Source organism: Micropterus salmoides, unplaced genomic scaffold, assembly GCF_014851395.1.
Source record: "Micropterus salmoides isolate LMB-PRFRI ecotype aquatic unplaced genomic scaffold, ASM1485139v1 Ms_hic_scaffold_12, whole genome shotgun sequence".
NCBI classification, from domain to species: Eukaryota; Metazoa; Chordata; class Actinopteri; order Centrarchiformes; family Centrarchidae; genus Micropterus; species Micropterus salmoides.
In genome coordinates this window covers 4449027-4470694 of record NW_024040263.1, presented here as the reverse complement: position 1 = coordinate 4470694, position 21668 = coordinate 4449027, and the positions used below count along the sequence as shown (strand labels likewise).

Here is a 21668-nt window from a genome sequence, read left to right as displayed (position 1 = left end):
CAGCATGTGGTCTTGCTTGTGGAAGAATAAAAGAAATGGTGGAGGCGAAAAATAAAGAGAAGCTACACTAAATGGCTAAAACCACTGAGCTCTCTCCAACGCTCTCCCTCTACCACCGATTCAACATGTTGAATTGGCCAAAGGGTCGATGATAATGGCTCAGAAGAAGTACACCATGTAATCTCAGCGTCTTCCCTTCAATTCCAACCTCCCGTCTGTCTCTACTGTCAAAGAGACAAAAGTGACAAAACAAACCTACAGTAAATGGTCAGCCACAAGTGCGCAGATGCTTTAGACCTTCACGTCAACACTAAAATTCCTTCCTCCTGATATTTGTCTGTTTCTCTCTCTGATAAACTGTCACAATAAAACCCATGCTGTGTGTTTGCATCCAGTTAACGGACAGCGACTACGAGGATGAGCAGCCCAAACACTCCTTCGTCAACCACTACATGAGCGACCCCACCTACTACAACTCCTGGAAGCGGCAGCCCAAAGGCCTTAAAGCAATCGGCGCTCCTTTTGGCTATGAGGAGTGCGCCGCTGCAGACACAGAGCCCTACTACCAGACCGTGGTCACCCAGCACAGCACAGGCGGCGCATACACACCCACAGGGCAGCCTGCGCACACACACGTCAACCCCAACACCAACCCGCCGGGGTCACGTACCCCTGTGACGGGATTCTCCTCATTCGTTTGACTCTAGAGACAAAATCTGCACAAAATGATACACACACGTACACAAAATGAAGGAGTTGGTGTGTGTTTGGACTAAAGGAGACAGAGCTTCGGTGGAGAGGGGAGGAAGAGACGGACTAAACCTACACTTCTCACTCGCCTTCTCCCCTAGTTCACAAAGATCCTCACTGTGTCGACGAGTGTGTGTGTGTGTGTCGCTCTCCCACTCTTCTACGCCTCTGTGTCACTGTGCTTACACACACAGTTACTGTTCTCGTTTCCACACACACACATTCACACCGGCGTATATCACCAGATGTTCATGCCTATTCTAGAGACTCTCTAACAAGAGCTAAGATCGATGACTACATGTTTGTGTAAATGTCGAGGAGGGAATTCGACTTGAGCTGGTGGAACCTGGAATTTTCTGCACAACGCTTCTTCTCTGTTTTCTGTATTTACACATAAGTGCACAAATACACACACATGCACTTGATGATGCCCCATTTCAGCATCTCCCACTGGGAGAGATGAACTTCAGAGTTCAGGAGAATTATTAAAACACGGCACAGAAGGGAGCAGCTTTTGTTAAAAGACTGGTTCATGTACACACACATGAATTTCAAATACCACCACACAAAGGAAATGAAAAAAATAACAATCAATAGTCACAGTTTTTCGAACTTGATAAAGGGTGGAGAGTGAGCGTAGGTCGGGGTTCTGCAGAACTTCAGGCATTCTCAGTGAGAGTGTTGTGTGGTTTCTGAGAGCAATATGGGATGTTAGGTGTTGGAATATATGAAAACCATGTTGTTGCCCCCCCCCCCCGTGTACCACAGCCTCCCAAGCCATAATGCTTGCACTGAGCCGAACCCCACACATTTCATCTTAAGTCTGTTAAGATTTAATTTTGTACAAGTTTGAGTGTGTGTGTGTGTGTGTGTGTTTGAGTGCGACACGTGTGCGTACAAGCATGTGGGTGTAAATGGCTCTATGCTCATTTCATCTGTCTCAGTTGTTCACTGCTAAGCAAAGCGTGCCATTGTATGTATGTTTGTATTTTTAAGATGGATTTTGTACAGGGAAACCCTTTTTACTCGTGTGCTGTTGTATGTAGTTCGGCCATGTTTGTGTAACTCCAAGCAAATAGTGAAACAGCACTGCAGCAAGTCCTCAGCTACACTGACCGATGAGAGGGGAAAGGAGGAGACGGAGTCGAGATCGTTTATCAAGAATCAAGCTTTTTTTGAATGAATGTGGAACACGTTACAGGATAGTTTTAGAGAATCATTCTTGTTCAAACTGAGTGTGATTGAACGTTGACTCATAAGGCCCGACTACCTGTACCCTGGCCTCAACCCCAGCAGCCAGGCTGCCACACGCGTACTTTGTACCTCTCTTCAAGTGCAAACAAAAATCATCTGTAAGTTTTTACTCATGTATAATTTAAAGATTCTCCTCCCTCCCTCCCAGCCAGCCAGCAGCCGCCCTCACTCTGTCACGCTTGTTTTGAATCCCATACAGTGTGTGAATAAATGGTCATTGTTTAAAAGTGTGTCTTTGTGGTCTGTTTTAGTACTGGAACAGTGAACATGTCTTTTTGGATCATCCCCTACATTACATTAACTGAATTAAAGAGGTGCCTTAATATTTTGTAGCTGCCTCAGTGACCCTGAACTGAACTGTCTCACTGAACTATCGTAACCAGGCCTGTGAGCATTGTTTGTATATTTTATTAAAGTGGTAAAAGGAGGGAAGGACCAGAGCTTCATCAGTTGTTGTCTATTAATTATTAGTGTTTCAGTGTTCTGCCCCGTCTGTGAAGGGCCTGTGTGACTGTTCCCTGAATAAAGTTGTGTATTCGAGGAAAATGATACCAGCAGGGAGTTGAATTATTAAACAATTATCTAAGAGGTCTTTCAACAGAGGCAAAGTGCACTAACTACAACTGTAGCACACACCTTGTAAACTGTCGTATGTTATCAAACAAAGGCTTGGTTCACTCATATACCCCTGGTGTTATGTAGCACATGCACATGATTTTGGTTTTATTTGTCCAGGTTGTGAGATATTTGTCTCTGAGATGTGTGCCTCCACTCCAATACAATGGACGTAAATGGAATTTCATTTGTGGTGCACAAAGCATTAAAAAATTATGGTTATGAAAATCAACAGTATATGTGTATCTTTCCAGAGTCAATCAATCATTCACTTGAACTGTTCCTAAAGGGCAATCGGTTGTACAGCAGTGAAGCAGATGCACAAGAAGCAAATAAATACAGAAGAGAAATGGGTAAAAAAAAAAAAAAAAGATATGTGATTTAGGTCTCTAATAACTGACACTAATCAGACAAGCAATCACTGACACTAATGGAAGGCACAAGTGCAATTGTAATTAAATGTTATGTAAAGTGATTATGTTAATCATATTTCTTTATTTTCATTCTGCCTATTTAAACCTTGTGATGAGACGAGTGTTACTGATATAATGAGTCACCTTCCTGAAACCTCGATGGTGTGAAATGTATTCTTAGGGTGAGAAAGGTAATATATTAGTTTTATATTTAGTTTGTTGGTTCAATCCATAGACAGTTAATCAACAACAGTGAGATAGATACTTAGTTCATCTTTTTTTTCTGACATTTTAGGGAATACATGAATAATTGATTGGTTAAAACATCATCAATAAATGCATCAAAAATGAAAATAATCATTACTTTACAGTGGTGGACGGTAACTAACTCAAATAATGTACTTGGATACAATTCTGACAGGCTTGTACTTTACTTGAGCATTATAATACTTTATTATTTAAACCCACATTTCAGAGGGACATTTGGACCCCTGTTCGCCAGTAAAAGTGCTAACTAGTTTTTGCTTATGCTATGAGCATATAAAATACAATGCAGTGTGTCACAGTCCATTAAACTACCCAGTAGTGTATATAATAGTTAAAATTACAGTTGCTTTACCTCAAACAGCAGCAGTATGATGCTGTTTACAATTTAATGCATTGGTAATGACAATCCAATAATATAAGGTCGAAAAACACTGACGATGGCCACTCTTCTAGATAATGACTCAATGAGTACTTCAACCATATCAAGACTTGTTCATTAATAACAACTAATTAAAATGAAGTAATGTTACCAGTGGTGGAATGTCACTAAGTACATTTACTGAAGTACTGAAGTGCAATGCTGAGGTGCTTGTACTTGACTTGAGTATTTCCATTTTGTGCTACAGTATACTTTTAGTCCACAACATTTCAGAGGCAAATATTGTGCGTTTTGTTCCACTACACTTGTCTGGCAGCTGCAGTTACTTGTTACTGAAGTTTTTTTTTTTAACAATGAGCATATAAAATATGATTCAATGTTATACAGTAAAATAAACTACCCAACTGTACTTAAAATAGTTCCAATTACCAACACATTAACCAGTTACAACATTTAAATGCTGCTTACACGTTGATGGATCTGTGATAATAATGCAATGATATAATAGATGCTATAGTAAAACACTTAACAGACACAATCATGTCTGCATAATAATAATTAAAATAATTGTACTTTACTGAAATGAATACACGACTTTTACTTGTAATGAAGTGTATTTACATTGTGATATTGTTGTAGATGTGAATAGTTTTTCCATCACTGCATGTAGCCGAGGTTCAGTTCATGGCCGCGGTCATGTGTCTCCCGGCCAGCAGGGGCGCTGCTGGGCGGTGCCGCAGACCCCTAGGGCAGTGCTGTGGTGTCCGGAAGAAGGACAGTCAGCATGGCGGATATATTTTCCACTTCATGCATTGTTTTCAGTATTTTGGTTTAATAGCGTAACATTAATTATCATTGATTTAAGCCGTTGCGTTAACGGCTGTTTTTTGTCACCGCACGGCTCTGAGCTGGAGCGGCCGTTACACCGCTCCCTGCGGTCTGTCTGCACACGTCGTGACTTGTGACCCAGTTTGGTTTGGTGAGTTTTCGCCTCCTCCTCGATTACTGATTAGTCCTGATATCATTCTTCGATAGCTGTGTGCTGTATCGATACATACGCTGTCAGCATGAAAAGCAGTTTGATGTTGTGGGAGACAAACGGTTGTGTCTCAGACCGGCTCGTTTATGGACTGAAATACGACAGTTAAAACCCGTTGGCTGCAGGGGTTTGTAACGTTAGCTTGTGCTGCACACATACTGAGTTTACTCTCATCTTATTGCAGTACATGGTATTATTTTTCCGGCCCCCTGACAACAGCTTAACACACGCTATGAAAAAAGAAACCTCTGAAATCCCTGACCAGCCCAGGGGCCCCTTGAAGGCCCCCCCATCTCCCATGACATGGCCCCAGTCACCACAGACTCAACTGTTAATCTCTCAAAAATGAAGTGGTGGAAGAAGTACTCTTTTACTTAGCTAAGTAAAAGTACCGAAACCACAATGTAAAGATTATGCTTTACAAGTGAAAGTAATGCATATAAAATACTGCTTCAGTAAAAGTACAGAAGTATTGTCAGTGAAATAACGTTATACTTTGTGGATTACTTGCAAAAGCCCCAACTTGTCTCTCAAAAGTAAATATTTATGTCTGTGAAAATGTCAGTGTCATCAGAATGACAAGTCCTTGTGTCATTGTTTTATAAATGCGATAGTCAATATGTTTATCCATGTTGTCAACATAACAGTGTTACTCTCTAATTTCTAAAGTAAATTATGGCTAAGGTTTTGATGAGAATGATTGAAAAGGCACAACGCTGCACTTTTTCAGTAAGGCATAAATCAGTTAAGACAGTAGAAATTATACATTGATATATATATATATATATGATTGGACAGGATTCACAGTAATGCTTTTATTGTTTGTACTGTAATTTGTTGACAGTCATGTCATTGCTATACACAAAAGAAAAAGATGTGTTTTACTGCTCTGCATAGCACAATGAAAAAAATTACAAAATTAGAAATGTAAACATAAGAAACACCCCTTAGGCTGATGTATCCGTCTGTCAGGCCACAGATTCTCATCCACATCACAATTGATATCTTCATCATTTCTAATAGACATGTATAGAAAATATGTATGACAGATTATGACAACATTTTCAACAATTTTGCATGTAGGGACTGAATTTCTGCTTAGATGTTTTGGGGGGTAAGACTATTCAACAGAAAACCAGTATAATACATTTTGATCAACATGACATAAGCAATTAATAATGTAGGAAACAGCAGACAATTGTTAAACATAGTCATTTGCATTAATGTGTCAAAGCATCTGCAATTTGTTTTTAAAAAAAATGGGAAATTGCTTTTATGATGTGCACAAGTGACTAGATGTTGAGGAGGCTGAACAAGTAGTTTTGATCTGAGATCTGAGAAATGTACCAAAGTGACTGAGAATATATACAGTAATATATAGTTTAGTCCAGTGGTTCCCAAACTAAGGGTCAGGTACCTCCAAAGACAAGATAAATATTACAAGATAAATATGATTTAATATGGTATAAAATAACAAAAACAAATGCTTTTTAATGTTCAAATATTGGAGATTTGGTTTGACCTCCTCGGGCCTCCAACAATAATTTAAAAAGTCCTATAAAGTTTAGAGGGGAAATGGCTCTTTTGTGACAGTCATAACCACTAATTTAGTCTAAAACAATGTTAATACGTTGTATTTTATGAGCTTGTATGTTTTTTGTAAATGTAAAATCATTATATTAAAAGTAGCTTCATCTGTCAGATAAAAGTAGTGGAGTAAACTGTACTATATTTCCATCTGAATTGTAGTGGAGTAGAAGTATAAAGTTGCCTTAAATGGAAATACTCAAGTAAAGAACAGGACTTGAGTAAATGCATTTTCCACCGCAAACGTGAGTAGTGGTATTTTTTAAATAGTGTTTTCTCACTAACTGACAAAAAATAAATTTAAAACGTTTGTTTATTTTCCAAGAGTCAGTCAGGTCAATGAGTTGAACTGCTTCCCATTAAGCTGTTTCATGCAGGTTTTGATTGATGATGTGTGAATTAATGTGTTTCTTATTCTGTATTTGGTGGGGGGGGGGAGAAATAATCCATTCTTATATGCATCGCGGTGCAGACGTGGAAGATTCTGAATCGATTAACAAATGTAAATAAATAATTAAATGTTCATTGATAATGTAATATTGACGGAACGCAAAAGGTGGAACTTGCAGAAGTGCCGCGTCTGTGGCGCGGACTTCACAGAGAGAACAATGTTCCCCTGTATTTGGCACACCACCGCTGCAGAACGAATAACCAACCTACTAAAATGTCACACAATCATTAATGTCAGTGTGCAAGTAATGATTTTAACTCGCAGACTGTGCGAGCATGGTGACACTAAACGTTAGCTCTCTGTGTATCTTGTGTGTGAGGCCGAGCGAATGAGAGGCAGAACATGAGGATGAAAGTTAGCGTATAAAAATATCAGCAGTAAGTTTCAGTCTGGCAGTAAATGTGCAGTGCAGGTCACTGTGTGTCCGTTAATAAAAGTCTGTAGTTTCCTCCTCAACTGCTGGAAAATCGAAGGCGGTAAGCGCTAGCTAACGTTTCCCCTGTACAGCACATTTTTGGCTGTTTACAACGTTAGTTAAATTAGTAGGGAAGTAATATTAATTAGCTCAGCTGTATGTCATTAGTTATAACTTACCTACTTGTCAAGGGTTGAGAACATCAGGTACAAGCTTAGACTAAACCAGTGTACAGCTCTGTAGTTACACCCTGTTTTCAGGGGAGTCTGACAACTGGTTGTTAAATGAGGGACCATGGAGATAAGGTTAATGAAGAAAATTAGGGATGCAAACTAGCCATTTTAAGCTAATTTGGATATGTTACTTTTAGATTACTGCCAGCTCAACGATGTCGCATCCGACATCAAAGCATACATATTAAGTCATCCTTAATATCTCCGCTGCATGCTGGAGACTTTACTTTTAAGTTTACCGTTGCGCCGTTTCGAGTGCTCTGGTGCGATTGTATCACTCTCAGCAGCGTTGCAGTGTCTTTTTGGAGACTTTGTAAAATTTATCCATAAAGATGCATCCACTACCAAATGTCTTCTGTGATAATTTATCCATCTTATCAGTAAAAATCGTTATTGTTGTTTTCCCACTGGCAATCCTGTGATGCATTTGGTTTAGTCTGACAACCAATCAGTGGCGTTGTTTTGACATGTTGACAAATCAAATGCTGTGTGGGCGTGTGTGTTGCAGCACTGATGAATAACATGCGATTTACCCCATCCCCATGTAAATAAATCTATATGATCAGGGCACCACCTGAAATTATGAGTAGAAGAGCGTAAATGTAATAAATAAAGTGTAGTTTCTCCGTCACACGTCCACGGCGCGTGTCCTGTGCGCATGGTAGGGTTATAGTTATTATTTGTCTTTACCACAGAGGTTTTTACACGTTTTGCTTGACTTCTTGACATGAAAAAGGGCCGCATGTGATAGACGACATCGCTGTCCTGTTTAGAGGTTCATACTGCACTTTTCTGCAGCTCCTCTTTTCACCCTGTGTTGAAGGCTTCGTTTTAGCAGTAGGAGTGATACATCTTGTCTCTAAATGATCTTTGTTGGAAGTGTGCACATGCGCAGTTCTTAGTTAAAGACTACTAGCCAATCAGAAGCAGAGAAAGGAAAAAACGGTAAACAGCTTCAATTCAGCTGTAGGCTACGTGATGCCGACCAGCTTGGCAACATAGACTGGAGCAAGAGTTTCAGAGTGGTGAGTTATTAATCTGTAACAAAAGAATCTTTCATCCATAAAGTTTTAACTCAGCTCTGTCTCTACATCACAGTAACAACTTCATGTCCATTGACTGCTTGGAGGGTAGCTAGTGTTTGGAAGGGAGAGGAGAGGTGTGCTGCAGCTCAGTGTTTTTCCACCTGTGTTTTTGAGGGCGTGTCAGACTAGCCGCTCAGCCAGCATTATGACACGTATTTTTATTGTGACTTCACAAGAAAGGGGGGTACAGGAGTTGGCCGAGTGAAATGGCAAGGATTTGAGGAAATCTACAGGCTGACGTGTAAAGTTTTCTTCCTTTCCAAGTTTCAACAAGGATGTTCCTTGTTGCCAATTCCACACCTGCGCAGTGTGTACCACAGTCGCTCTCGCGCATCAGTGGTACGTAACGTGTTGGGCAGTAAAGAGTAATGTAACGGATTACTATTTCCAAAACAGTTATGTTATTACAGTTACTAATCCAAGTAACGTTGCGCTACTGCACGCACCATCCCTGACGTGAATGCGTGACTGTGCAGCAGCTCAGCGGCACCGGACATTATGTTGTCCAAGTCAGCTGTTAGCCAAAAAGCTAAAGGAAGACTGGAGAACAGGGAGAGAGAGGTATTTTCAACAGCTGTAAGTAACGTTATTGCCATTATTATGTCACAGTCTAAGATGCAAAGAACATTGTCGTCAGTTGTAAACTTTGTGCCACCAGCAAAAAGTTTTTTTTCTGCGAGCAATTCTATATTTAGGCTAATTGAAGCATCAGCTAAAGAAACACAGCAACGTGAAACTCAGAAAGAAACTCCGGCCGCTGCTGCAGTGATGCTTGGACTATAGTCTATGATCGGGAAAGAGTGGCGTTATATCACCCAGTAATAAGTAGAGTAGCTAATATTACTTTTTTAAGGAGTATATGCTGAGTAAGTAGTTGGTAATAATTATATTATTTCTGAGTAACTTGCCCAACACTGAGTTGACAAAAAGGATCGGATAAATTGGGTATGTTTTGATTATTGCTTGTTATAGGCTAGGGCGGGCTCTATATATTTTCCTGCTAATCTTTGTCTTATAAGAGTAAACCTACAGAAAACGTTACACCTAAATGTAACTTCCTTTTTTGTGTGATCATCAGTTTGTAAAGATACACTTATTTTTGCTCCTTGTACTGCTGGCACACCTGCAACCACGACTTAAATAACTTTTACCTGACGACTGTTGATAAATTCTCAAATTGACCATCATAACATTAAACTGGAAAATATGTACAACTAAATAGTGAAAAAATATATTGAGAGGAGCTAAATTATGTTCTACTCAGATGGGGGTTTGATGTCTTGCACATACAAATTATTGGAAAACACAAATAGCATATTCTGTATGCCTTCATACTTAACATGTATCAAATCAATTAATCTCATATTGTGTATGTGTTTTATTCAACCTAGTTTGCCTAATTTTCTAAGCTTGAGAGATAAAACTAGCCCATACTTTTCTACTCAGTCCACTTCTCATTTTCATTAAACCAAAACAATGACATGGGGTACACAATGACATTCTAATGTCAGCATGGGTAATGGATATTTCAAATTAAAACGTAATCAAATCAAATGTAAATCACACTCTGTCGTGGAAAAGTCGTGAACTTGCACTCAGAACAGACTGAGAAGTTCATGGAGCTCCCCAAAGCACTGCTTCTTACTTCAAAACTACGCCCATCCTGGTAAAAGTTTTTAGGTAGTCAAATGGTCGTTCAATTGAATCAGCACCTCTTTAAAACTGTTGCAACAAAAACAAACATTACAACCTGCATGAAGGTAAGATTTACTGCAGGATTGTTGTATTCGACTGCATTAGTTTTAGCTAGTTGTACCTAATGAGCTGATGTGGAACTGAGTATGTTTCAGTGCAACAGAGTTTACCTGTCATTGACCCTGAAACTAACTTGTATGTGTTTCTTTCACAGTTTTCCTGGACTAACCTGAGTGGAATGAAACATCAGGAGCCTGAAAACGGACCAGAGAGGGTGACATCTTAATATTCTTATTTGAGTCAAAGAAGAAATAAAAAATAGCCCCTGTTAAAAAAACAACACACACATCCCCCCCCCCTCCCCCCCCATCCCCAAAATCTAACAATGGTTGAAGTGGCCAAACAGGACTTCTTCTTGGAGCCACTCCCAGAGCCACTACTGATAATCCTGTCCCCACCTCCACCTTTCTTACCTGTCCCTGGTGAACCGACTATGTTTTGGCATAAGTGGCTTAAAGCTTTTGAACACTATGTTGAGGCACTTGGTGAAAACGAGCTAACTGACTCCAGTAAGTGTGTGCTGTTACAGAACTGCCTTGGCCCGGAGGGTCAGCGTATCTTCACAACACTGATCCAGAGTGAAACCACGTACACAGAAGCCATCTCAGCGCTGACTTCTTACTTCAGCAGTGATCACACCTCTCAGATGTACCGCCTTAAATTTCATCAGAGGGCTCAAATGCCCGGAGAGACTGTAGATCAGTTTGTGTTTGCGTTAGAAGAACTGCTGAGGCCTTGCAACTATGGAGACTTAAAAGACAAACTTCTCCTGGATCAGCTGATTGAGAAGACAAACCTCCCACAACTCAAAGAGAGGCTGCTGTTGGAGAGGGAAACTCTGACCTTGGATAAGGCATTGGTTATCGGTAAAGAGTTTGAATCTGCGTTAAATGAATCTGAACTGTTTGGTGTTCATGAGGTCAGTGTAGACATCGGAGACTTTTTAGACCCTCCTGTTCAAAGAAAGGCCAAAAGAGGACGTCCTCGGCGTGGGGAGGAAAGGGCGAAAAACAAAACAAAACCGAGCTCGACGAAAACCCCAACAAGATCATCTAGATACAAAGATGATTACTATTACAGCCATGACAAGCTCTATTATAGTGATGATGATAAAGATAAATCTAAAAGAGCTAATGAAACTAATCTGGTTTGCGATGTAGCCAGCGAAAAAACAGGTAAGGATGATGATGATGCTTTGTCGTCATCATCTCAGAGGATGGAAGAGGGAGGCTGCGACAAAGCTTGTGATGGTGTTGATAACGATGATGAAGACTTTGTCCTCTCTTCGACTAAACGAAAAGGCCCCAACTGTCCCATCTGTATTGACAGGCGCTTCAGAGATGCAAACAAGCTCGCCAGACACATGAGGACGCACACAAAGGAGAAACCGTTCAGCTGCCCCATCTGCGCCATCACCTTCAGTGAGTCCTACCACATGACCCGACACCTGAGGAACCAGCACGGTGCCGGCCCACACGTCTGCTCCACATGTGGGAAAGGTTTAGGGAGTGCGAAAGAGCTGAAAAGTCACAAGAAGACTCACGCGTCGCAAGTCATGTCATGTCCTGACTGTCATGCAAAATTCACTGACAAGGGTGCGTTTCTTAGTCATATAGTGACACATGACACCGACCAGTCCACCGAGATAGAGGGACAGAGTTCCCAGGAAAGTGAGGAAGTGAAAAACCAAGAAATAATCGAATCATGCAACAAAGATAATCATGAGAGTGATGATTGCCAAGATAATGTTGAGAATGATGCAGACTCTCCTGATTCTCAGGATAAAGGGTCTGAAGCTGGTGTTAAGACTGAAGAAAAGGACACTAATGAAGCTGAATCTCAAGATGGAGGCAGTCAGGAAGAAAATGTCACCTCTAAGACTAAGACAGAAGGCCATTATTGTCCCATCTGTGTTGGCAGGCGCTTCAGAGGGCCAAACAAACTTGCTAGACACATGAGGACGCACACTAAGGAGAAACCGTTCAGCTGCCCCGTCTGCGCTCTGACATTCAGCCAGTCCTACCACATGACCCGACATCTTAGGAACCAGCACGACTTGGGCCGCTATATCTGCTCTAAATGTGGGAAAAGTTTAAGTACCTGGCTGGAATTTAGAGCACACAAGAAGACTCATGCAGTTGAAGGCCTGACATGTCTTGCATGTGACAAACAGTTCAAGGAGAAGGCTGCACTTGTGAGTCATCTTAAATTACACAAGAAGGTCCAGTCCAGCCCGCGAAGCCTCGTCTGCGGCGATTGCGGCAAAGTATTTGGTCGGATGTATCATTTGAAAAGGCATATAGTGACCCATCGCAAAGCATCAAACGGTGAGTGTTACACATGCCCTGATTGTCAGAAGAATTTTGCCTTTCCAGAAGACCTCAACAAACACCTGGAGATTCATGTGAAAGAAAACAATGGGACTTGTCCAAAATGTGATGAAACCTTCAGTAGTCCGGAAGAACTGGAGACGCACATGGGGGTTCATGAAAAGTCTTACTCCTGCAACACCTGCGGCAAGAAGTTTAAGGTCGAGTATGCGCTGAAGAAGCATGAGCAAGGCCACAAAGATGAGCAGTATTATTGTTCGTTGTGCCGCAAACGCTTTATCAAGCTATCTCACTACAAGAGGCACATAATGGTCCATGACAGACGGGAATCCAGATGTCCACACTGTGACAGTGTCTTTCTAAAGTTAACAGCTTTGAAGTATCACTTGCGGACTCATACAGAAGAAAGACCGCACCAGTGTAGCTGTTGTATTGAGACCTTTGAGGAGAAGGAAGAGCTAGAGCAACATTGCCTCAAACACAGGAAATTCAAGAGGCAGAGGCCGTACTCGTGCACTCGGTGTGATTTCGCTTTCTCTACACTAATTGAGCTGACAGAGCACATGAGCTCCCACGAGGGCGAGCAGCCGCTGAACTGCCCCGACTGTGGCAGGACTTTCTTGAACAAAAACAAGCTGGAGAAGCACATGAGCCTTCACACGGGGGAGAGACCTCACCTCTGCTCTGTCTGCGGCAACGGCTTCCCCTCGGCCGCCAGTCTCAAGTTACACATCCACATCCACACCGGAGAAAAACCCTTCCAGTGTTCGCAATGCAGCAAGAGTTTCAGGTCATCCAGCGGGCTGCGGCTGCACAGCAGACAGCACATGGAGGTGCGGCCCAGCTACAAGTGTCCCGAGTGCGACAGGACTTATGGTCGCATGACTGAGCTGAAGATGCACCAACGCTATCACACGGGGGATAAACCGTACGCATGCACCTGCTGCAACAAACGCTTTATTAGCAAAGACAAACTGAACGTTCACATGAGGATACACACAGGCGAGAGGCCATACTCCTGTCCCCACTGTGGACAAACCTTTACACAGACGGGGGATAGAAACAGACACATCAGTAAATACCACTAGTTTGATACTGTAGTAACAGAACTCCAGTGAAGCAGCTTCGGTTGTTGCTTTTGAATTATCGCACCAGTGTTTTTGCATGTTTGCAGGGGTAGGTAGCATTAAGATTTTTCTCTTATTTGAGAAAATATTAATCAAAATATGTTGAAAGCCAATTTAGGCAGATTTATGCTGCCATGAACACTAAATACGTCACACATGATGAGGTTATGTGATTGTTTTTGGTAAAATAAAGAAGAATATAGATCTTCTCTCTCGTTGAAGGAAAAAAAGAAGAAAATCCTAAACACCATCTCAAAGTAAGGCTTTTTAAAGTGATCAACATGAAGAGAGATTAACATGTATGAAAGTCTTTGTCTTCTCAAATGTTAAATGTCTAAACACAAGCAGTTTTAAAATAACTGTTCATAAAGAGAATAGTCTGGTCACTGTAAATAATGAGTTACTGATGGGGTGATGATCATTACTATTATAAAGGATTTATTTATTATTACCAAACATTAACATCATCAGCATTTACAGTGGGATTATGGATTGTGCTTTTAAGGACGGTCTGATGTCTAAGACACTAAGCTGTCAAACAGCAACCTCCTTAGTGCAGGAAACTACAAATTCACTTGACTTCATGTTTGCTGGGTTTGATTTTGTTGAAAACATAGCTCATGAATGTGGTGCTTCTTGTTGGCAGACTTTAACTTAATGGATAGTGGGCTAAAACATGCAAAAGCACTGATTTCTCTGTGCAGTACAAGCCTTCACTGTTACCATCCAAATAGTTTGTTACTTCATACCTCGGCCTTCTTCTATATCACTACATTGCCACAAATGACACTAAAAGATTTCAGAGCTTGTGTTTCACTACTTTTTATTGTATGTTTTGTTTTGCTTTTTGCAATATTTTTATTTAGGCTTCTCCGTACTGTAAGTGTAATGCATTCACTTGAGAAAAAAAGATTCTGCTCTGTTTTTCTGAATTAACGAGACACCTCAAAATCCCAAGAGAAGCTCTCATTTAGCTTGAATTAAAGCAAAAATGTCCTGCCTGTTTAGTTTAATCCAGTTTTAATTTTGGTTTGAGACATTGGGAGATAGTCTTGTCTTTCAGAAATATAGATGGTATCTGTATTCGTTTATCTACCCTGTCACCGTATAGGCCTAGCACTGTTGCTGTTGGTCGTTCAGGCTGATGGCCTGCTCTCTGCAGGATTTTGAGGCATGTCGTTGATTCAGAAAAACGGAGCAGCATTTTCTTTTCAGCATTACGCTTCCGTATCTCTGTAATCAAGCATTTTGTTTCTGTGTTTAGAAAAGTGCCATAAAAATAAAACCATTATTCACTCTTCTAGCACATGTGAGGAGGTTTATGAATAATGTTTGTAAAATATACACACGTAAGCTTTGTAATTTTTTTTCACCTTAAGTCAACAAGACAGTCAAGTGAGAATCAATCAGGTGTACATAGAAATAATGAATGTCTCCATATAAACCGCAAAATTATATCCATAGTGTTTTATCACTGTTGGTTACTCAAAGCTACAGCAGTAGTTGAGTGCCTTTAACACTAATTGTCTTTTATAGATGTGCATCCTCGCTAAGGGGGCTGTGAAGCAGGAATAAACCTAATCACTTAAGGTTTATTGGTATCAGTTTTAAGGTTATGCAATTGCTGAAACTTTTTGATTAAGAGATCAGTATTGTTGATTTCAGCCCTGTAGACATATGCACACATACAGAAAACATTAGAACAAAGTTAAACAAACAAGTGGTCTCACAGGTTTTCCCTTTGGTTCTGGCACGCAGATAAATATTTTGCCGTTGACGCTGTTTAAGTGATCTCTCCTAAAGAATTTCTGTGCATATAATTAATCTAAAATGAAATAAAGAAAAACATTAATCTAAATTAAAAAAAAAAAACGAATCCAAAAAAGTTACATCTATATATTTAAAGATAAATATTTTTTTCTGATTGTGAAAAAAGATGGTAGATAATCTGATAATGAGTCGATAACAGCAGGATCACATTAGTGAAAACAGACCGGCCACATGAGGGTGCTGTAGGGACATGAAGTTGTATTAGAAAGAACAGTATCGAATGTGTTTTATACAAAACAATTAAACATTGCAACCCCGTAGGTAAATGAATAACAATCTGATTTCTTGTCAGTTTGGTTTTCAAAAACCAGGAATTTTGTTTGGAATATTGAGGCAACACTAAATGGTCCCAGTAAAAAAAACATACTGTGAAATAAATAAATTTACAATTTAAAAAAAACATGAAAAATATGTAATATGATTTTTAAATAAAAAGCTAAGGGGCCAGGAAATGTCTCAATATTCACAGTATAAAGAATATGTGCGATGTGCAGAGATGACAGTCCAAAAAATGGCTGTTAATGTAGTGCAAAAGTCAGATATGGAAACTTTATGCTAATGTAACATGTAATGCCCGTGGGGCAGCTAAACAGTAAGTGTCAGTAGGGGTCCTGGGCCATGTTGATGAGGCCAGCTGCAGTCGGGAAGAAACTGTTCTTGTTGTGTTTTTCCGGCCTTGATGGGCTGCAGCCACTTGCAAGGCAATCTACAAGCGACAAAACATAGATTAGATTAGTTACTAACAGAAGACAAGAATTGTGTAGAAAGAAGAAAGAGAAAAAACGCAATCATCTTAATACGGACAAGGGACTCGAGGTTAAAGGAGACCTGTAAAAGTGTACAACCATGTTGAAGGCAACATATTTCTGTGATCTAACAAGGTTCCAGGGTGGATTTATTTATCATTTTACAACACAGTGTTGTATAACAAGATTAAGTTGTGGTTCTCTTTATGCTACTCATAAAAACATAAAATTGATACAGTAGATGGGTGAATAAATAAGTCATACAAATAAAGCTATTTTGCATTGTGGAGTGCTGAGGAAGAATTGAGGAGTCTCAGCCTGAGGAAAGAAGCTACTCTGCAGAGTAGCGACAGGTGGTGCGACAGCAGATACTTCTGTATCTCACACCAGATGGCTGCAGGGTGAACAGACTGGGGTGGGTGCTGTCTTTTAGTATCCTTTGGGCTCTACACAGGCACCTCACCTCTCCGATATGACTGATGTTACTGTGACCCACTAAGACTGTTTCATAAGGTGACAGAAATAGATTATATTTTCATTTATTTAAAAAAAAAAACATCTTCTGAGTGGTTTTAATGACCTGCTGCAGACTTTATGAAGTTTCCAGTCAGAACGCTTTCTGTTTCCTTAACAAATACAGCTGTTCTGAGTTTTCTCCACCAGCATGGAGATGTGAGAAGACCATGATGCTGATGTCCAGGAACATAAACCTGTCCACCTCAGCTCCACTGTAGACAGAGGTGTGTGTCTTTACCTCCTCTTTCATGAAGCCACAATCAGCTCTTTGGTTTTGCTGACATTGAGCAGTAGGTTGTTCTCTGTGCACCACTCTGCAAGATTGTTGATTTCCTCCCAATATGAAGTCTCATAATTGTTTGAAATCCCTGAGGGGTTCTGGTGTTCTGGCTTGCATCAGTGAAATGTCTATGTAGGGCATAATAATAATGTGTGTCAGACAGAGAGAGTCTGTAGTGTCAGATGTATTGATGAGATACAGGTATGTTTGATGGGCTTCATAACTTACTACAAATAGGAGAGTTTGACATGTCACAGTAGGAAAATCAAAGGTGTTATTTATATTATTGATGATGCCTGAATTCCATTTTTCTGCTTCGTTTTCATGGACCTGTGCGTTTGACAGCTATAGTTACTAGTTACTTATCCAAAGTGACTTACATTTGAGCATCAATACAGTAAGAGATCGACAAGAGACAATATATTAGTAAGAGCTATTAGAGCTAATGGCATGGGGTAAATACCTAGGGAAAGAATAGTTAACAAATAGTGCAATCAATACAAGAGAGGTAGTAAGGAGATAAGAAGAAGAAGAAGAAGAAGAAGAGCACAATAAGTGCATGTTAGGCGTAAGAGGAAGCCATCTTGGAAGAGATGAGTTTTCAAGAGCTTCTTAGTTCCACCTTGACCAGATGATGCATGCTGCTTACTTGGTTAAGCAAAAATGTCTTCAGTAGCCTATAAGTAAATTTAGCAGATAATACATATTGTCTTTTACTTTAGTGGAGCTTTGAATGCAGGACTTTGTCTTTTAATGTAGTATTCTATACTGTTAATTGCTACTTTTTCTTAAGTGAAGAATCTGCATTCTTCTTCCACCAGTGACAATAATGTGCCTGAAACAGTTTGAGTCCGGGGGGAAGAGGGATCAGCCACACAGTCCTCGAGGGATGGTAGATTATGCACTCAATTAATGAAATTAGAGTGCACGAGTTGAAAGATTCAAAGATTCTGCCTACACAGTACGTATTATCATTGAAGGAAGTTCAACAGAAAAGACGACATCCAGTCCGACAGGTGGCAGTACTCATGTATTTACTGCTAGCGGTTAGAAACAGGAAGATGGTAGCTTTAGCTTGAAGCAGCTTTGAATAATAGTAACAGAGCTCTCCAACTTTCTGTGGTTATTTGGATGTTTTGAAGTGACGTGACGGAAGTTTTGAAAATATCAAACTTTCGTGTGTCTAAAAGGTAACGCTGATGCTAACCTAAGCTAAAGCTCGATAACTCAGTGAGCTCACACGTAGCTACCGTCTTTGCTAAGGGTACAAAGGCTCGTTGTCAGCTGTTGTCTTATTCAAATAGATAAATGGACGCATTGTGAATTGTATTTGGTTAAATGTAATGTGGAAAGTTATGTTTCAGAAATGACCAGAAAGAAATCCTTTGCCCTGCTAAACTACATATCAATATGAGCAAGCTAGCTGCGTTAGCTTGCTAGTTTAATATATAATGTTAAAATACTAGACAATGTGAAGCAAATAGTAAGAGATAAACAACATTAACTTTCACCCTGAAAGCATGGTGGCATAGCAAGAACATTACAGCTTTCCTTGTTTTAAATAGGAGTATATTACTTACTTTCATTGAAAGCCAGGACTGAAGCTACAGTCACTCCTTATGGCTGCTTTTGGTTTTACTCCTGCCAGCGGCCAGGATGTTTTCAGCATTGAAAGAATCGAACAATCCAGCTCTACAACAAGCTGTGTACTTAGTGGGGAAGAGGCCAGGCAGTTCTACGAAAATGTAATGAAAGATGAGAAAGGGCAAGATGCATCAAGAAGTGCAATGAGCAAGAAAGGTTATCGCAGAGAGCATCAGAATAAACAGAGGAATGGAGAGTCCAGTAGAAGAGTGAGGAGGAGGGTCAGGGTTGCAGAGATGCATCAGGGTCAAACCGATTCTGCGGTGGAAAGAGGGATTAGAGGTGAAAGTGAAGGCAACCAAAGAGAAACAAACAACACAGAAAGGTCCACGGAGCTCCTGGGGCTCAGGTTGTTGCGCTGTGCCCATGAGGGGGACATCTCTAGCCTCAAAGAGCTGCTCTCCAAGGGGGTCGACATCAATTTCCAGGTACAATACTTTCCACTCAATGTGTTTTCATTTTAGAAATATTTTATTAGTATTTGTTTTAAGTCTTGATGGTGTCTCCTCCAGGATACTTACTTCTGGACGGCGGTGATGTGTGCAAGTTGGTCAGGACAGAGAGCTGCGGTGAGGCTGCTGCTGCAACACGGAGCAGCCTGGGTTGGAGTGGTTGATACACAGGGCCGGGACGCCAAAGACCTGGCTCTGGAAGGTATAACCATGCAACTCTTATTAGCAACTCTAAAATTCTGTGGTTGTGTAACTTTGAACTCATCCATAGCATTGTTTTCTCCCAGCTGGCCACAGTGATGTATTGGATGAGTTGGAGAGCTATGGGAGAAGGACAGAGATGGAGACACAATCTGATAGCAGGTTAGCACACTCTTAAGTTTAAAACCAAATGAACCAAATATGAATTCTATAAAAACAGGCTGTGCAATAGTGACGCCTTCCTACAACTAAATTGGCAGGATGGATCTGCCATTTTCAATTGGGAAATTTTATATTTTCCAATCTATCCATGAAATTATGTCAAAATTAAGGTCCAAAGTAAGCCATGCAGCGTGAGTTTGGGAGAGTTGTGGTAAACATTGTCATGTAAATATTAGTTTTTTGAGTGGTTCATATCTTACGTGGCTGCATTGATTTCCAAAGTTGCTGTGCCCTGGCATACAGTAAATCCTGTATCGAAACTGAGATTACTCAAGTGATGTAGTTTGGCTGTCTAGTGCTACCGATTTCCACTTGTTTGTTTGAGCTCGCCAACGAGAAATACATGTTAATTTGAAGCAAAGTCAAACAAATAATGGAATTTTTTCCATACTAAAATCTTCAAAAGTTGAAACCTTTTTAGTCAAAATGTCCTTCTTTTTGTCACTATCCTTTCACTTCAGCAGGGAAACACAGAAGGAATTTCATTATAAACACAGTATTAAAGATCCACACTTGATTGAACTAAATTAAAATGATGAAAATAATATGCCTCATATTAGCTTCAAATAAACTTTGGAATACATCTTTACAAAGAACTGTACATTTTGTCCCTTGTCACTTACAATGAAAAGGCATTAGGAAGGGATATTTTAATGTTAATGTACATACGGCCATCTGACTATTGTTTTATGGCAGACTTGAAAAATGGCCCTTAATATTTCTCCTCACTCTTCTTTTGTTTTTCGCCAGTGCCCCCGAGCCTCAGTGGTGCAGTGTGTGTTGTAACGAGTACAGTAGCAGCTTGTCATCACATCTCTCCTCCACTCTACATCAGTTCAGTCTGCGGCGTCCTCCACCCACCCCCTACTACTGCCTCCCCCCCTCCAGCAACAGCTACAAGATGATGGTTCGTAGCGGCTGGAAACCAGGGACAGGGCTGGGACCAGAAGGAGAGGGGCCACAGCAGCCAGTGTCAACTGTGCTGAAGAGAGACCAGACAGGCCTGGGGTATGGACAGATGAAAAGAGCCAAAGTTACTCACTTCCAAGCCAGGGATCGTAACGCAGTGAAACTGCCATCCAAGGAGAAAGAAGAGCGGGGAGGAAAAGGGCAGAGGAAGGAAGAAAGTAGGAGAAAGGAGCAAAAAGATAGGAGCTGGGAAAGAGATTTTCGTACCTCTTTTTATCTTTGACACCTGCTCACAGTGACTTCTTCTACACACCCTCTCTCCCAAACTCAATATGATTGCCTGGACTCTACATCAAAGCTGATACGGTCCATTTATGGAATCAGTTGTGCTGCTGCCAAAAGGTTGTGCAATGACCAAATATGGCATTGACTGACTTAACCTTTATCGTGACTAAAGACACACGTGTGACTAAATATTTTATTTTTACTGTGACCCACTAAGACTGTTGAGCATACCTGATCTAACAACAATTAGTGTGAACATTGGTTTATGGTGCCAACATTTTTAATCTCAAAGAGCGATGATAAAATGTTTTGTATGTTAATAAAATATAAAACATTATTGAGACATTTATTTCTGAGTATGTAGTCATTTCTGTAAAGCTACTTCAGTAATACTGCTAAAGTTTGTCCTTGATGTGACCGTGGTTCTCTAATGTAAAATAATGTTATGTAACTACACAAACAAACAGTAAACTCTCCCTTTGTTACAGCTCCAGGTACCTTCTCACCTAATTTAACACACCTGCACACATGACTGGTGAGTCACATGTTTGTGCATATCTGCCAAATCAACTTGTCACTTTTCTTATCACTTCCTCACATTTAGCTCAGTTCTTTTCTCCGTTTATGTGTCGGGGTGATAAATTGTATTTAAGTAATCACAGCTCATGCCAAACCAGAGCCCAGTAAACCCTCATGACACGTGGCCTCAAGTACTCAGGCAGGGCCTGTCTGAAGACCACAGGGGACTCAGCTGTGGTTATCAGAGCTCCAAGACTACTGAATAAGTCTTCCAAGAGTCCTTTTCTACCAAAGTCAGTACCATCTTTTAAATCGCAATGTAAAGCTTCTTACACAGTGACCAGGAAAATGAAGAGGCCTGTAA

At 40.5% G+C, this 21668-nt stretch overlaps 3 protein-coding genes and 1 long non-coding RNA gene across 7 annotated transcripts in view; 3 read left to right on the top strand and 1 right to left on the bottom strand.

Moving 5' to 3' along the window:
- The window catches only part of LOC119898741 (protein sidekick-1-like), a 240671-nt gene extending 237859 nt beyond the window's left edge, over positions 1–2812 (top strand). For both annotated transcript variants that reach the window (XM_038712948.1, XM_038712947.1), the window contains one exon: positions 396–2812. In XM_038712948.1, the coding sequence (XP_038568876.1) occupies positions 396–701 (306 nt within the window). In that variant the 3' untranslated portion in view covers positions 702–2812. The remainder of the gene's footprint in view (positions 1–395) is intronic.
- A 1604-nt stretch (positions 2813–4416) lies between these two features.
- On the top strand, positions 4417–15892 carry LOC119898743 (zinc finger protein 420-like). Of its 2 annotated transcripts, XM_038712953.1 has the most exons (3): positions 4417–4657; positions 10398–10457; positions 10773–15892. In XM_038712953.1, the coding sequence occupies exons 2-3, from the start codon at positions 10422–10424 to the stop codon at positions 13659–13661; spliced, it is 2925 nt and encodes a 974-aa protein (XP_038568881.1). In that variant the 5' UTR covers positions 4417–4657; positions 10398–10421; the 3' UTR covers positions 13662–15892. The 2 variants fall into 2 exon arrangements, with proteins under 2 accessions (XP_038568881.1, XP_038568880.1); XM_038712952.1 differs by having other exon boundaries at positions 10398–15892.
- LOC119898748 lies at positions 15002–18779 on the bottom strand. 2 transcript variants are annotated; one of them, XR_005443628.1, is made up of 4 exons: positions 18653–18758; positions 17301–17402; positions 17031–17200; positions 15002–16236 (listed from the first exon to the last, which is right to left on the bottom strand). It is a non-coding gene; the product is annotated as an uncharacterized LOC119898748 (long non-coding RNA). The 2 variants fall into 2 exon arrangements; XR_005443627.1 differs by lacking the exon at positions 17301–17402 and having other exon boundaries at positions 18653–18779.
- On the top strand, positions 17442–21134 carry gpank1 (G patch domain and ankyrin repeats 1). Its single transcript, XM_038712958.1, has 4 exons — positions 17442–19144; positions 19229–19370; positions 19456–19531; positions 20342–21134. The coding sequence occupies exons 1-4, from the start codon at positions 18692–18694 to the stop codon at positions 20781–20783; spliced, it is 1113 nt and encodes a 370-aa protein (XP_038568886.1). The 5' UTR covers positions 17442–18691; the 3' UTR covers positions 20784–21134.
- The last annotated feature ends 534 nt before the right edge of the window (positions 21135–21668 follow it).